At 43.5% G+C, this 13,472-nt stretch overlaps 1 protein-coding gene across 1 annotated transcript in view; it reads right to left on the bottom strand.

Annotated features, from left to right (window-relative positions):
- Positions 1-13,472, bottom strand: part of LOC124712358 (coiled-coil domain-containing protein 96-like) — a 189,823-nt gene that overhangs the window by 80,097 nt on the left and 96,254 nt on the right. Inside the window, exon 6 of the mRNA XM_047242653.1 lies at positions 5,700-5,786. Within this exon, the coding sequence (XP_047098609.1) occupies positions 5,700-5,786 (87 nt within the window). The remainder of the gene's footprint in view (positions 1-5,699; positions 5,787-13,472) is intronic.

The following is a 13,472-nucleotide window of genomic DNA, read 5'->3' as shown; positions in this document are numbered from 1 at the left end:
CTACTCTAAAATCATGTAGTAATCGGGAAACATACCACTCTTTGGGCATCATAAATTGTCAATACTAAAGTGTGAAAACTGAGGTTGTAGAACTCTTGCTTTTCGTGTTACTTTGCGCTATTTCACGGCTACAAGCAGATAAGGTGATATTATGTAGACACAGGCAACAGGTCAGGTACTTTTTATTTTTATTGTGTGCTATGAACGCAATTTTGTCAAGATTTTAATTTACTACTGTTACCAAAATTTCCTTTCTCTTTTGTCATTTCATAGAAATGGCAGACAAATCTTTAATCTCTTAAATCAAATGAAGAATTGTACTTCATTGCTGCGTTACTTCATACAAATATTTCCAGACTGGGGTTGATGCCATTCTGCAATACAACACATATCCAGCGCCGACAATCAGAAATTATCATACAAACCTCTTGGGGCAAGTCCTGCAGAGTGCACATACAGGTGTACTTTAATCCACGATAAACGGCACATGTACATTATTGTCTCAGCAATGCTGTACCAATTCTTATGCCATGTGTTTATTGCTCGTTTCTGTCGGCATTGTTGTTAAAAAGGCACTGATCAATTTTCCTATTTCCTATAATAACACAATATTTCAAACCAATGTAAATTTTAGGAATAAAAATTTCTCCTTTTTAAAAATAGCTTTATTTAAAAACAAAAAGAAATTTAGCACTGCTGCTGTGTCTAATACACACACCAAAAAATGTTTTGCATTACCTCAGAAATGAGAGTTCCGGAACCCATACAGAAAATTGGAATAGACATCAACATAAACATCATTTCCACTCTTTTTATTGCTCATCAAAACCACACATTGCATGTTGTAACACCATACAGCGAGACCTTCAGAGGTGGTGGTCCAGACTGCTGTTGACACCGGTACGTCTAATGCCCAGTAGCACATCCTCTTGCATAGATGCGTGCCTGTATTCGACGCAACATACTATCCACAAGATCATCAAGGCACTGTTGGTCCAGATTGTCCAACTCCTCAACTGCGATTTGACGTAGATCCCTCAGAGTCGTTGGTGGGTCACGTCGTCCATGAAGGGCCCTTTTCAATCTATCCGAGGCATTATCAATAGGGTTCATGTCTGGAGAACATGCTGGCCATTCTAGTCGAGCGATGTCGTTATCCTCCAGGAAGTCATTCACAAGACGTTCACGATGGGGGCGCGATTTGTCGTCTATGAAGACGAATACCTCGCCAATATGCTGGCGATATGGTTGCACTATCGGTCGGAGGATGGCATTCACGTATCGTACAGTCTTTACGGCGCCTTCCATGACCACCATCAGTGTATGTCGGCCCCACATAATGCCGCCCCGAAAACAGCAGGGAACCTCCACCTTGTTGCACTCGCTGGACAGTGTGTCTAAGGCGTTCAACCTGACCGGGTTGCCTCCAAACACGTCTGCGACGATTGTCTGGCTGAAGGATTATGCGACACTCATCGGTGAAGAGAACGTGATGCCAATCCTGAGCAGTCCATTCGGCATGTTGTTGGGCTCATCTGTACCGCGCTGCATGGTGTCGTGGTTGCAAAGATTGACCTCGCCATCGACGTCGGGAGTGAAGTTGCGCATCATGGAGCCTATTGCGCACAGTTTGATTCTTAACAAGACGTCCTATGGCTGCACGAAAAGCATTATTCAACATGGTGGCGTTGTTGCCAGGGTTCCTCCGAGCCATAATCCGTAGTTAGCGGCCATCCATTGCAGTAGTATCCCTTGGGCGGCCTGAGCGAGGTATGTCATCGACAGTTCCTGTCACTCTGTATCTCTTCCATGTCCGAACAACATAGCTTTGGTTCACTCCGAGATGCCTGGGCACTTCCGTTGTTGAGAGTTCTTCCTGGCACAAAGTAACAATGCGGAAGCGATTGAACCGCGGTATTGACGGTCTATTCATGGGTGAACTAAAGACAACACGAGCCGTGTACGTCCTTCCTGGTGGACTGACTGGAACTGATCGGCCGATGAAAGCAGATTCTACCTGCAAGCAAGTGATGGTCATCTGCACTTATGACGTAGACTTGGTGAGCACTGTATTGTAGAGTGCATTCGTCAGACACACTGAACCGACCTCAGACCTAAGCTGCGCCATGCTTCTACACAGAAAAGTGCATTTTATCTAAATCTTCGTTACTTTGCACTAGTTCTAGAACAGCAGCACTTATTGTGGCAAATTGCTATCTACAGAACTCCAGGCCAACTTTCCTGTACCTCGTCATACATTAGCATGAGATCCAATACTCAGCATACATGTTTTCATTCACTTGGCGACACCTTCATGATTGGTGTACCTTGCAACATTGCTTCAGTTGCAGCTGCTGTCCCTAGCGGAAATAAAGTTCTGTGAGTTCAGTCGTATCCACAAAAGATCTATTTTAACACGATATTTATCAAGGAACTCTAGTCCGATAACCTTTACCAACATGTGGCAACACTTCCATGTACTCACGAAAACTCTTAGCTCCAGTACTGAAGTCGAGCAGTGTTGTCCCCAGTGATTACACGGCATTTGCACCGTCCCACGTAACCTGTACCGTCAAGACCTAAATCTCTTCCTGCCTATGAGGTTCAGACTAACGACTCACATGTGTGCATCTTTGCATACTAAAAGCTTGCTCTGTAGTACGCCTGACAAACAGCATTCTGTCTCTTCATATGCATGTGTTGTATTTCGCTCTACACAGAATGATTTCCGACAAGCGATGCCTTCCCCTTTGCGTTTGACGGACGCTTTTTATGGTGCTGTTTCCTTTGCTGCTGATTTATGTACTCTCATGCCTTATGACTGACTCGACCACACTCGGAACTCTCTGGTTGGTTACAGTACTTTTGCAGATGATCCTTACATCCACATCTGCAACGTCCTTCCGTAGCAATATCGATTGCTTCCAACTTTGTGGCGACGCTAAGATCGGCGGTCAGGTTGTGGTATCGATAGCAACGATGCCACGGCGTAGGTGCAAGTTCATAAGTTTGCACTACGAGACACCGACTATAGCGCCCTCTAGCCGGCGCTGTGGAGCTCTACGAGCGTCGCTCCGGATTCAGCCCAATTTGATTCCGAGGAGACGACCTAGCAACATTGTTTCCGTTTCACAGTGGGAGAATCACTACTTGTACGCAAAGTTAAATAAAGGTGATTTTAGTTCACAGTGCAATGCCGAGAGTTTCACATCACCTGCTCATACTCGCTTCCTTCATTCGGCCAACCTTTCAGTTTTCAGAAGCAGACCCACGTGCCACCTTCCAGTGGGATACAAAACAGGACACTTGGATTCCCCACCTGACTCGGTATGACCTGTTGGCGGGGATGGCCTAGAGGGAGACACTGAGAGCCCTATTATCAGCTTCACGCAAGGTAGCTGCATCAGCTTCAGCACTTTGTTTCAGTCAATACGTTTATGCACTAACCAACCATATTCCATTTAAGGAGGATTCAGTTGACTCAATGTATTTCCGCGTAAAACTATTTTGTTTTTCTCTTATAAATCCAGCGATATTCTGTTTGTAATAGCGCTGGCGCAAGCCATCAGTTAGTTCCTGGATTATTTCTGCATTACTAAATGCTTTGTGAAACATTACCGTTCACATTTTTAGGTTCGCCCACTAACGATAGGTTACTCATACGTAAGCATGGTTCATCCATCCAATTGCACATTTAATGAACGCAGTTACGTCCTCCATTTTCTTCCTGGAAACAGGTGTTATCTAGATCACTACTGATGGGTTGAGGGGAGGAGAGGGTACACTCAACACTGCCTTAACTTTAACTGATCTCGACTGCAACTGCTGTACCAAAACTTGAAAAGTTTTAATCTGCCTACCTCTGTTTTCATTTTCTTGCTCTTTCGTTTGTACTCACTCTGTTAAAGAAGTTAACAGTTTCACTCGTCGTAGAAACACATGGTTCTAACATTCTGCATATTCTGCAACTTCCGCTTCAGTAACGGAGATACAGGAATAAAAGACACTTGTCTTACACACAACATTGAAATCAATTAATTTCTACGCTGGACCATGGCCTAACATTATTGAGAACAGTCCTGTGCCAAATGACCAGACTGTCTACAAATGTCACACATAACTGGTACTGTCTTAGTGCATGGCGACTGTGATGTCCTTAGGTTAGTTAGGTTTAAGTAGTTCTAAGTTCTAGGGGACTGATGACCATAGCTATTAAGTCCCATAGTGCTCAGAGCCATTTGAACCATTTTTTGCATGGCGACTCATGCCTTGATAAATTACAAAATTTGAGCCTCACTGGCTTTAAACACACTTCCCAGGTATTTCCCCTAAGCAATGACAAGTATGAAGACTTACATTTATTCGATTTAAGTGTTACAGTTGAATCGACTTCTCCAAGGCCATGACAAGGGCAGTTGAAGCACCAAGCAGCTTTGTAATGTACTGAGTTGAGCACCACAGCAGATTCTCTAGACTGTTTCTGTCACATCTGCTAACTTAATAGGATGGCTCCACGCAAGGCAGTGCGTGACAGCGTAGTTCACACACTGGCGTCGACCACGATAAATCGTCGACTGTTTTGTAGTACGTATTCTCATAGACATCGAGACGGTGTGCCATGGTAAACTCCAGCAACTCTGCATGGGATGTAGAAGATAGTGCAGAGTTGCAGCATGGCCTCTTCACCAGCGGCAGGCCATGGACGCCGATGTCGGCGGCAGCAGCCTTTAGTACACCTCCATGGTACACCAAGGTTGATGGTGTGCCAAACACCATCAGTTAAGCCCTCAGAATGCTAGAGGTAGTAGTCCTCAAGACTTCGACATCAGCAGACGAGATATTTATAGCTCACAGTGACCATGTTCAGCAGACCAAGCGTGCAGCAATCTACAAAGCATAAGTTCTCTGGCTAATGGTAGGCAGCATGTCACAGGGTTTGCAACACAGCTGGCTCACTGCAGTTGAATAGCATATGGGCTTGGAAGCCTCAGTATTGACTGCTGTCCATTTGAGGCAATGGCATTATGTCTTGTTAAAGATGATTGCATGTGTCCACACTTTGTGGCTCATCAGCATTCTTCAAAGGACCTCAGTGTCACAACAGTGGCTTTTAATGCTTCGGATTGGTGCTTTTTCTCCATGTCAGTGGCCTCATAGATGTTCTTGTGGAAACATTTACCCATTCTTGTGGCATAGTGCTTTGCTGTATGAATGACACTATGATCCCTCCTTAGCGAAATCATATTGCTGAATTAACAACTCAGACTTCTCGCTCAGGCATAGCGGAGCAATCAGTTCTGGGGTAAGTCAAATTATTTGTAGTATCAGCTCCACGCCTGTTTGTCATTCTGATTGCTACATGGCACGCTGACGTCCGTTGACTTGAATTAGCTCTGGGCGGAGAAAACTATAAGAAAATTTTGATTTACTGATGATGCGCTTCTACAAGGCAACAGTAACCTCAGCAGCTTGTGTCCTAAGGATGGCCACTACATCTTATTACCACTATTAAGGACAATACTTATGGCCAAGAGTTCTGGATTTTCTCCGTCCCCATACATTCATTATTTCTTTAGACAAAGTTGACTGGAATACACTCTATGAAATTCTAAAAGTAGCAGGCGTAAAATACAGTAACCAGACACAATTGACAATCAAAGTCTATTTTACTGATATGGCTTACACCTGCCAATTCTTACCTCTCCGGCCTCCAAGAGTTCCTTCTCGAGAGATTCAGCCATCGCAGCTGTGTCTGCTACAGCCGGAGCTGATGTACGTGACATTGTCTGCACAAGACACGTTCACGTAATGCACTAATATGCAAAAAGTTAGCATAATCAAGAAATAAAAGCAATTTTTACTTTTGAGCATGTAGGGGATTACAGAACCTGGTTGAAGAGGAACAGGTGGCAAAAATGTGTAAGCAGTGTTTAAGAGCCTACAGCGAGGCTCAGCTACTGTGGGAACCCATCTGTACTTGGTGAGATATATCACGGTTAAGACCACGAGTAACAAAGAAATATTGAGACTTTACAGTATTTATCGGTAGTGTGACTGAGTGTAAATTTATCTGATTATCATAATTTTTATCTTACTTACTTACTCAAACTGATATGATTTGGATCTTTAGGCATTTTCTTACATCTGACAAGGCTTTTATGTGTACAGTATTTTTTAATAATATAGACAAAGTAATAATGATAATTGGAATTTGATAAATAGTAACAAAATGGTAGTAATAAATCTAAAACTGTTTTGAGACAAGATTGAAATGAACGAATAACAGTACTGATTAAGAACTAATAGCGTTAATACCAACACTTTTAGTGCTACTACTACCGTTACTGCTGCTAATAGTAATAATAATAGTAAACAGTAGCATATGCAAAATATATTCATTGGTGTAGAAAAGCGATGTAGCGAGTTCTGAGGAAGAGAAATTTAGATACACTGCACCAGACAGGAGCTGTGGGAAATGACGAAGGTCTCGTTGGAAAGAAGGTTATTTAGCTATAATGGCGTACGGGGTGTGTGCAGGGCAAAAGCAGAGGTTGTCGTTGGCTTAGTAGATCTGTCATTAACTGTCTTTCGAACCAGTAGATGTAATTCAGGTCACTGACGGTGTCGGAGATAGTTCCAAATCCGGCTTGCCGCTACTGTAAAGAACTGAGTGATGAAGTGGGACAGAAAAAAACTTATTCCGATAAGAACTTGCGTGATGCATTTGAGCGTAAACACAAGCAAGATGTGAGGGTTGTACTCGTTGATAAGATGACAGAGGAGACGGAGAGTTTGGAAATATTTGCACTCTGCATGAGATGGTGAAATATATCAAAAAGTCTAACATGACAAATATCCCATAAATAGGCGTTCATCACCATTTCCATCTGCCGTGAGCTCTCCTGAGGATGACCTTTAAGGATAACACAGCTGTAATCAACAAACAGAAGTTCAAATATTTGTACAACAGCGTTTTTGAGGTCAAAATGGAAGAGACTTTTATATTTTTGTAGGGAATGATGAGTTGCTGATGCCTTCTTGCTGCGTACTCACCCCTATCCATTATTATTCTAATACTTTTTTTCTGGGAGAGATAAAGTTATATTGGCCCCTTTTAGAATTAAAGATGTTACGGCTTCTCAATGTTTCAGGCTATCGAGCCTGGAATTTCCAACTAGAACCGCTTAGGTTTTGGGTGGATTGACCTTTAATACACCCTATGCACACTTTGATAAAACATACAGGTCGGGCCGGCTATTCTTGAGTACTGTTGTGAAGACGATTTGCATTTGGGTACAACTGGAAGTCGCCAATGTAGAACGTCATATGTATCAAATCTGAGAAAAATACCTTCAGTAGTTTTTCTGTTATTTAATTTAGATCGAAACATTCAATATTCATAAAATTTTGAAGTAGGAAATCAAAAGTGGCTGTAACATGTAAGTACGAGGGCCACTCCAAAAGAAATGCACACTATTTCTGTAAAAATACAGTTTTCATTCTGCATGTGTGAAAGTTTTACAGGGTGTAGATACATCCATCCTGCTTGTTTTCAAACTTATTTCAACCTGTTCCCGTGAGTGGCGCCGTCACAGCATGTCTTCAAGGTAGCTGCTACACTCGGCGTACGTCAGAAGCAACGTGTTGTCATAGAATACCTGTGCTGGAAAACGAGACATTGGAAAACATCGACAAGAGGTTGAAAAAGGTGTATGGAGATGCTGCTGTCGATCGCAGTACAGTTAGTCGGTGGGCTAGCAGGTTACGTGATGAAAGTGGGCACGGCAATATTGAGGATTGTCCTCGCAGCGGCAGGCCTCGTACTGCACACACTCCAGACAATGTGCAGCGAGTTAACGAATTGGTGACTGCTGACAGACGCAACACAGTGAATGAATTATCACGCTACGTTGGATAGGGGAAGGAAGTGTTTGCAGAATACTGAAAGTGTTGGCGTTAAAAAGGTTTGTGCCAGGTGGGTTCCCAGGATGTTGACAGTGGCTCACAAAGGAACAAGAAAACCGGTATGCAGCGAACTTTTGGATCAGTACGAGAATGGTGGAGATGAATTTCTTGAAAGAATTGTGACAGGTGATGAAACATGGCTCCATCATTTTTCACCAGAGACGAAGAGGCAATCAATGGAGTGGCATCATGCAAATTCACCCAAGAAAAAATAATTCAAAACCACACCTTCTGCTGGAAAAGTTATGGCGACGGTGGTTTTCGATTCCGAAGGACTCTTGCTTGTGGACATCATGCCAAAAGGAACCACCATAAATTCTGATGCATATGTGACAACACTGAAAAAACTTCAAGCTCGACTGACTCGTGTTCGACCACATCGGCAAAAGCAGGATGTTTTGCTGTTGCACAACAATGCACGACCACATGGCAGTCAAAAAACCATGGACGCGATCACAAAACTCGGATGGACAACACTGAATCACCCGCCTTACAGTCCTGACCTGGCTCCATGTGACTATCATCTCTTTGGGAAACTGAAAGACTCTCTTCGTGGAACAAGGTTAGAAGATGATGACTCCCTTGTGCATGCTGCCAAATAGTGGCTCCAACAGGTTGGTCCAGAATTTTACCGTGTGGGTATACAGGCGCTGGTTCCAAGACGGCGTAAGGCAGTTGAGAGGGATGGAAATTGGGTGGAGAAATGAAAATATTGTTTCCAAAGGATGTATCTACACACTGTAAAACTTTCAAACATGTGGAATAAAAGATGGATTTTAAAAAAATAGTGTGCATTTCTTTTGGAATGACCCTCGTACATGCACTGCCAATGACTAAAACTACTGGGTTTTTACTAAATTTGATGAACATCGCTGTGGATCTGAGTAACTCTACAGATATAAAGGGTGAGTCCCGTAGCACTCCTTTTATTTTATGAAAAGTTGAAGATATGAGGGCCTGCCTCTAAAGCTTAGTGGTCCATTTGAAGTACCGATCTTAGATTGCTGGTACCGCCAAGGACATTTTCTTGGTAGGAGGACTGGTATGAGGCGCAGTCACTCTCGTGATGCCAACTGAAGGGCTACTTGACTGAGAAATAGTGGCTCCAAGGCGCAGAAAGTCAGCAAAACGGCCGGGAGACCGGTGTGCTGTCAACAGACCATTCCATACAGCTTCGAATGACGCCGTTAGCACAGGATGACGCAGTGGTCAGTGAGCATTCCTTCGTCCTTCAGGGCCTGGTCGAGGAGCTCATTTTTTAGGATATAGAAGCGTGGTGTTTGGGAAATGATATAAATCAGAGGGGAACATAATTTTGTGTTTGTTTAATCTTACTAAGTCTTGTATCAAGAGAAATATTTAAACAAATACTACGTCTTAAATTGAACGATACAATTTTTCTACAGGGCTTTGAACGCTGATTAAAAGTCTAACTTAGTCATAGAACGGTTGTTAATTTTGATGTTGAAACCTAACTTTTCGCACACGTATCCGACAAACTTGTTCAAATTGGGAGTTAAAGCGTCTAGAGTTGGCTGTTGTGGTGTAAACATCGCCAATGGGGATGTTACAGCACAGAATAGTAAGAGCTATAAATTAGAAAAAAATTATTAAAATCATTCACATTGCCACAAGCACAAGCAAACTGGAGTCATGCAAGACACAGAGGCAGACGCATAAAGTTAGCCAGTACGTCTGTCGAGTGAGGATATGCATTCAGCGGAAAGGACACTGCAACAGAAAACCAAAGGAAGCGAGACACGCATGTTTGTTAGCTCATAAGAATATTGCTAAAAACTCTATCTCTTTCATAAGAGGGCGTAGTGAGGAACCGACACAGCCGTTAACTGCCTGTTAAGTTAATATATCAGAATAAGAAGGACACATGCCGTCATAGCCTCACGCTACCTCCCTTTAAGTACCTCTGCTCTCCAGCTGGCATTCATAAGCCGGCCGGGGTGGCCGAGCGGCTCTAGGCGCTACAGCCTGGAACCTCGCGACCGCTACGGTCGCAGGTTCGAATCCTGCCTCGGGCATGGATATGTGTGATGTCCTTAGGTTAGTTAGGTTTAAGTAGTTCTAAGTTCTGGGGGACTGATGACCTTTGAAGTTAAGTCCCATAGTGCTCAGAGCCATTTTTTTGACCTCAGAAGTTGTCCCATAGTGCTCAGAGCCATTTGAACCATTCGTAGTAAAAGCACGCGATTCCATGCTTATGATACCGTAGCAAATCTTTGTCCTAGATGCTCCAGCACTGTCTCTTAACTAGCCGAAGATGTACTCAAGACGATGGCATTCACCTAATGAACTTCATGCTGCTTGCCGGCCACCACCTACTGATGAAAAAACTGTCTTTCCACAACACCACATCGCAGAGTGCTGCCAGCACAGAACTTCAGTGTGGAAGCCAGAAACAGGGTCTCTTGGGGTCCATGTTCCTGTTCAACATTCAGGCGCCTCTCGGTGTTGAAACCAACCAGGGGTACATAGGAGATCAATCGGCCATCGACTACTGACACCAAGTACATCTATTGATGGAGAAACTGTCTTCCCACAACGCCACAATGCAGAGTGCTGCCAGCATAGAACTTCACTGTGGAAGCCAGAAACAGGGTCTCTTGAGGCCCATGTTCCTGTTCAACATTCAGGCTCTTCTGGGTGTTGAAACCCAGCAGGGATCAATCGACCATCGACTCCTGACATCAAGTACATCAAGGATGGGTCATCAAGGGCCATCATAGAACTTTGAGTAAGACCGAGGACACTCCAGCAGCTAGCGCAAAATTAATACGTGCTGGGAAACAGCTATGCCTGCTCTCTGGCAGTCAGCCATGGCGTCAGTGTCGCTGATATATTCTCCCAGGCGTCCAGCTGCTGAGCTGGCTGGACAAACTAGAATCCAACACGCAGCTGTAGCTTATCTACAGCCGTAGCTGTTGAGGAAGAACGATGACCTGCAAACATTGTGAATAAATGACTGAACTCGAATAACACTTTACTAGCGTCGAAGATCCTACACAGGATCCCAACAACTATCCTGACTTCACGTAGAGGTGTCTCCTCTCGGCACTCTGCAGGGCTCTCAACCGAAGCTCCATCGTTATATATAACATTATTGAATGGTTATGCTCATACATACATATCAAGACACCCCATATCAAGACAGCTGTAGGAGAAAAAGAAATTTATAAGGTGTATACTGGACTGAGACAAGAAGGCGCCGTTTCACCTATTTTATTTAACCTCGTCTTAGAAAAATGGTTCAAATGGTTCTAAGCACTGTGGGACTTAACATATGAGGTCATCAGTGCCCAAGACTTAGAACTACTTAAACCTAACTAACCTAAGGACATCACACACATCGATGCCCCAGGCAGGATTCGAACCTGCGACCGTAGCAGCAGCGCGGTTCCGGACTGAAACGTCTAGTACCGCTCGGCCACAGTGGCCGGCACCTCGTCTTAGAGAAGATCGACAGCAAATTTCGTAAAGCTAATTCACAAGGGATCCAAATGCAGGAGATGAACATTATTAGATTTGCCTAAGCAGTTGATGTAGCATTAATAACCAGTCTCAAAACAGAATTAATCAAGATGATGCAAAATTATTACAAAATTGTTGAGAAAGCAGGATTACACATTAATGAAGAAAAGACGGAGTATCTGGTCCTAAGTAATAACAACCAAAGCTATGCACCTTTAGCTGCAGATGGATTCACTTTCAAAACAGTTGACCGCTTAAGGGACTTATGGAGTCTGTTTAGTAACAATAATCGAATGGGTATGGAAGTAGATGCCCGACTAGCAACAGTGAACAAAACACTCTTTAGTGTTATCAGAAACTTACAGAAAAGATCATTTAGCACTAACTTAAAAATCCGCTTCTGTCAGTCGGCCATTACACCAGTAACATTACACGGATGTGAAGCACTACCATTTAGAAAGAAAGATGAAGAGAAACTGTTGATATTTGAAAGAAAAATACTAAGAAAATTTTTTGGTGTGGTATAAGAAGAAGAAAACATGGAATAGAGGATAAGGAAAAATGAAGAAGAAAGAGAGTTGTACAAACACTGTAACATCGTAGATGTACTAAAGAAGAGAAGGTTGAACTGGGCAGGCCATAAAGCAAGAATGAAAGCAAACAGACTACCTAAATTAGCATTCGGAAGGACAATAGAGGGAACGAGACGAAGAGGAAGACCCAGAAGTAGGTGGAGATATGGCATCCGGAAGGTCACAACTTGGATGAACACTGAATGACCAATCAGTGGACTCAATGGAAGAGGCTTGTAGAGCAGGCGTATAGTCGATAAGGCCCTTGCCACTTGTAAATATAAATATACATGAATACATGGTTGTACTACTAATATAATACTTACGTCCTCACGGCCCTTCTTTATGTGACACAGGTATGTTGTAGCTACGGTTGATGTAAACGGAACTGCACGCTAACTTGGGCGTAGGCAAACTTTTTTAAATCTGTGTATGTATTTATGTTTTAGGTGAAGAGCTTTTGTGCAACAAAGTAAAGAACAGAAAGTCTTGGAACATGTCTTTCACTTCTAGTTCATTTCCCAACTACTTCTGTGACAAATTTCAACGCTGGCTTTAAGCAGCGTTATAACACTGCACTCGTCTCTTCAAGATAACTGGAATATCGTTTGAAAAGAACAGTGCCTGACAAAAAGAATGAAACACCCACAAGGGGAAGAGGAACCGATATGAAACTTCATGGGTTGGAAGGTTATGTAATATTATCTACACAGCACCATGCAAAAACTTCTCACTACGACGTAGCACTCCCTCTGGCCTGGATTAATGCACTGATGCAGTTGGGAAGAGTGTCAAAAAGCTGTTGTATCATCTCCCGAGGCAAGATGGCCCACAACTATTGTAACTATCCTTCATATTCCGGAAACTGGCACTGAGATGGAATTGACGCCCTAGCTGGTCCCACACGTGGTACATGGACGACGGATCTGGCCATTTTACCTAAACATCACGTAAGTAGTTCATAGAGACACATGCTGTGTCTGAATGAGTATAGTCCTGTTGGAAAATGGCATCACGATATTGTAAGATGAGAGGGACACAAGATGCTCGTGATATACAACTGTGCCGTCAGAGTTCCCTCAGTCACTGCCAGTCACGGCCTGAAGTCATGCTCTATGGCTCCCCAGACTATGACCCCAGGAGTAACACCACTGTGCGTCTCCAAAACACTGGAAGAATGGGATCTTTCCCCATGTTGCCGCCAAAGTCGCCGACGATGGTAATCTGGGTAGTGCAGACCCACGGTTCATCGCTGAACACAGTGTGATGCTATACATCAGCAGTCTATGTTTCCCGGTGACAGCCCCCACCAAAGGTAGCCGTTTTTGTCGTAGTGTCAACTTCAGCCTACACTTAGAACGGTATTTTCCTAGTCCGGCTTCTTCTAGCATGTGACCAGTTGGGCGGGATGATACAGAACGTCTCAGACAGTCCATTACATGTTCTCTGCTA

The sequence above is a fragment of the Schistocerca piceifrons genome, chromosome 8, assembly GCF_021461385.2.
Source record: "Schistocerca piceifrons isolate TAMUIC-IGC-003096 chromosome 8, iqSchPice1.1, whole genome shotgun sequence".
Classification (NCBI taxonomy): domain Eukaryota; kingdom Metazoa; phylum Arthropoda; class Insecta; order Orthoptera; family Acrididae; genus Schistocerca; species Schistocerca piceifrons.
Note: the sequence above shows the minus strand (reverse complement) of the source record. Positions and strands in the feature narration are given on the sequence as shown.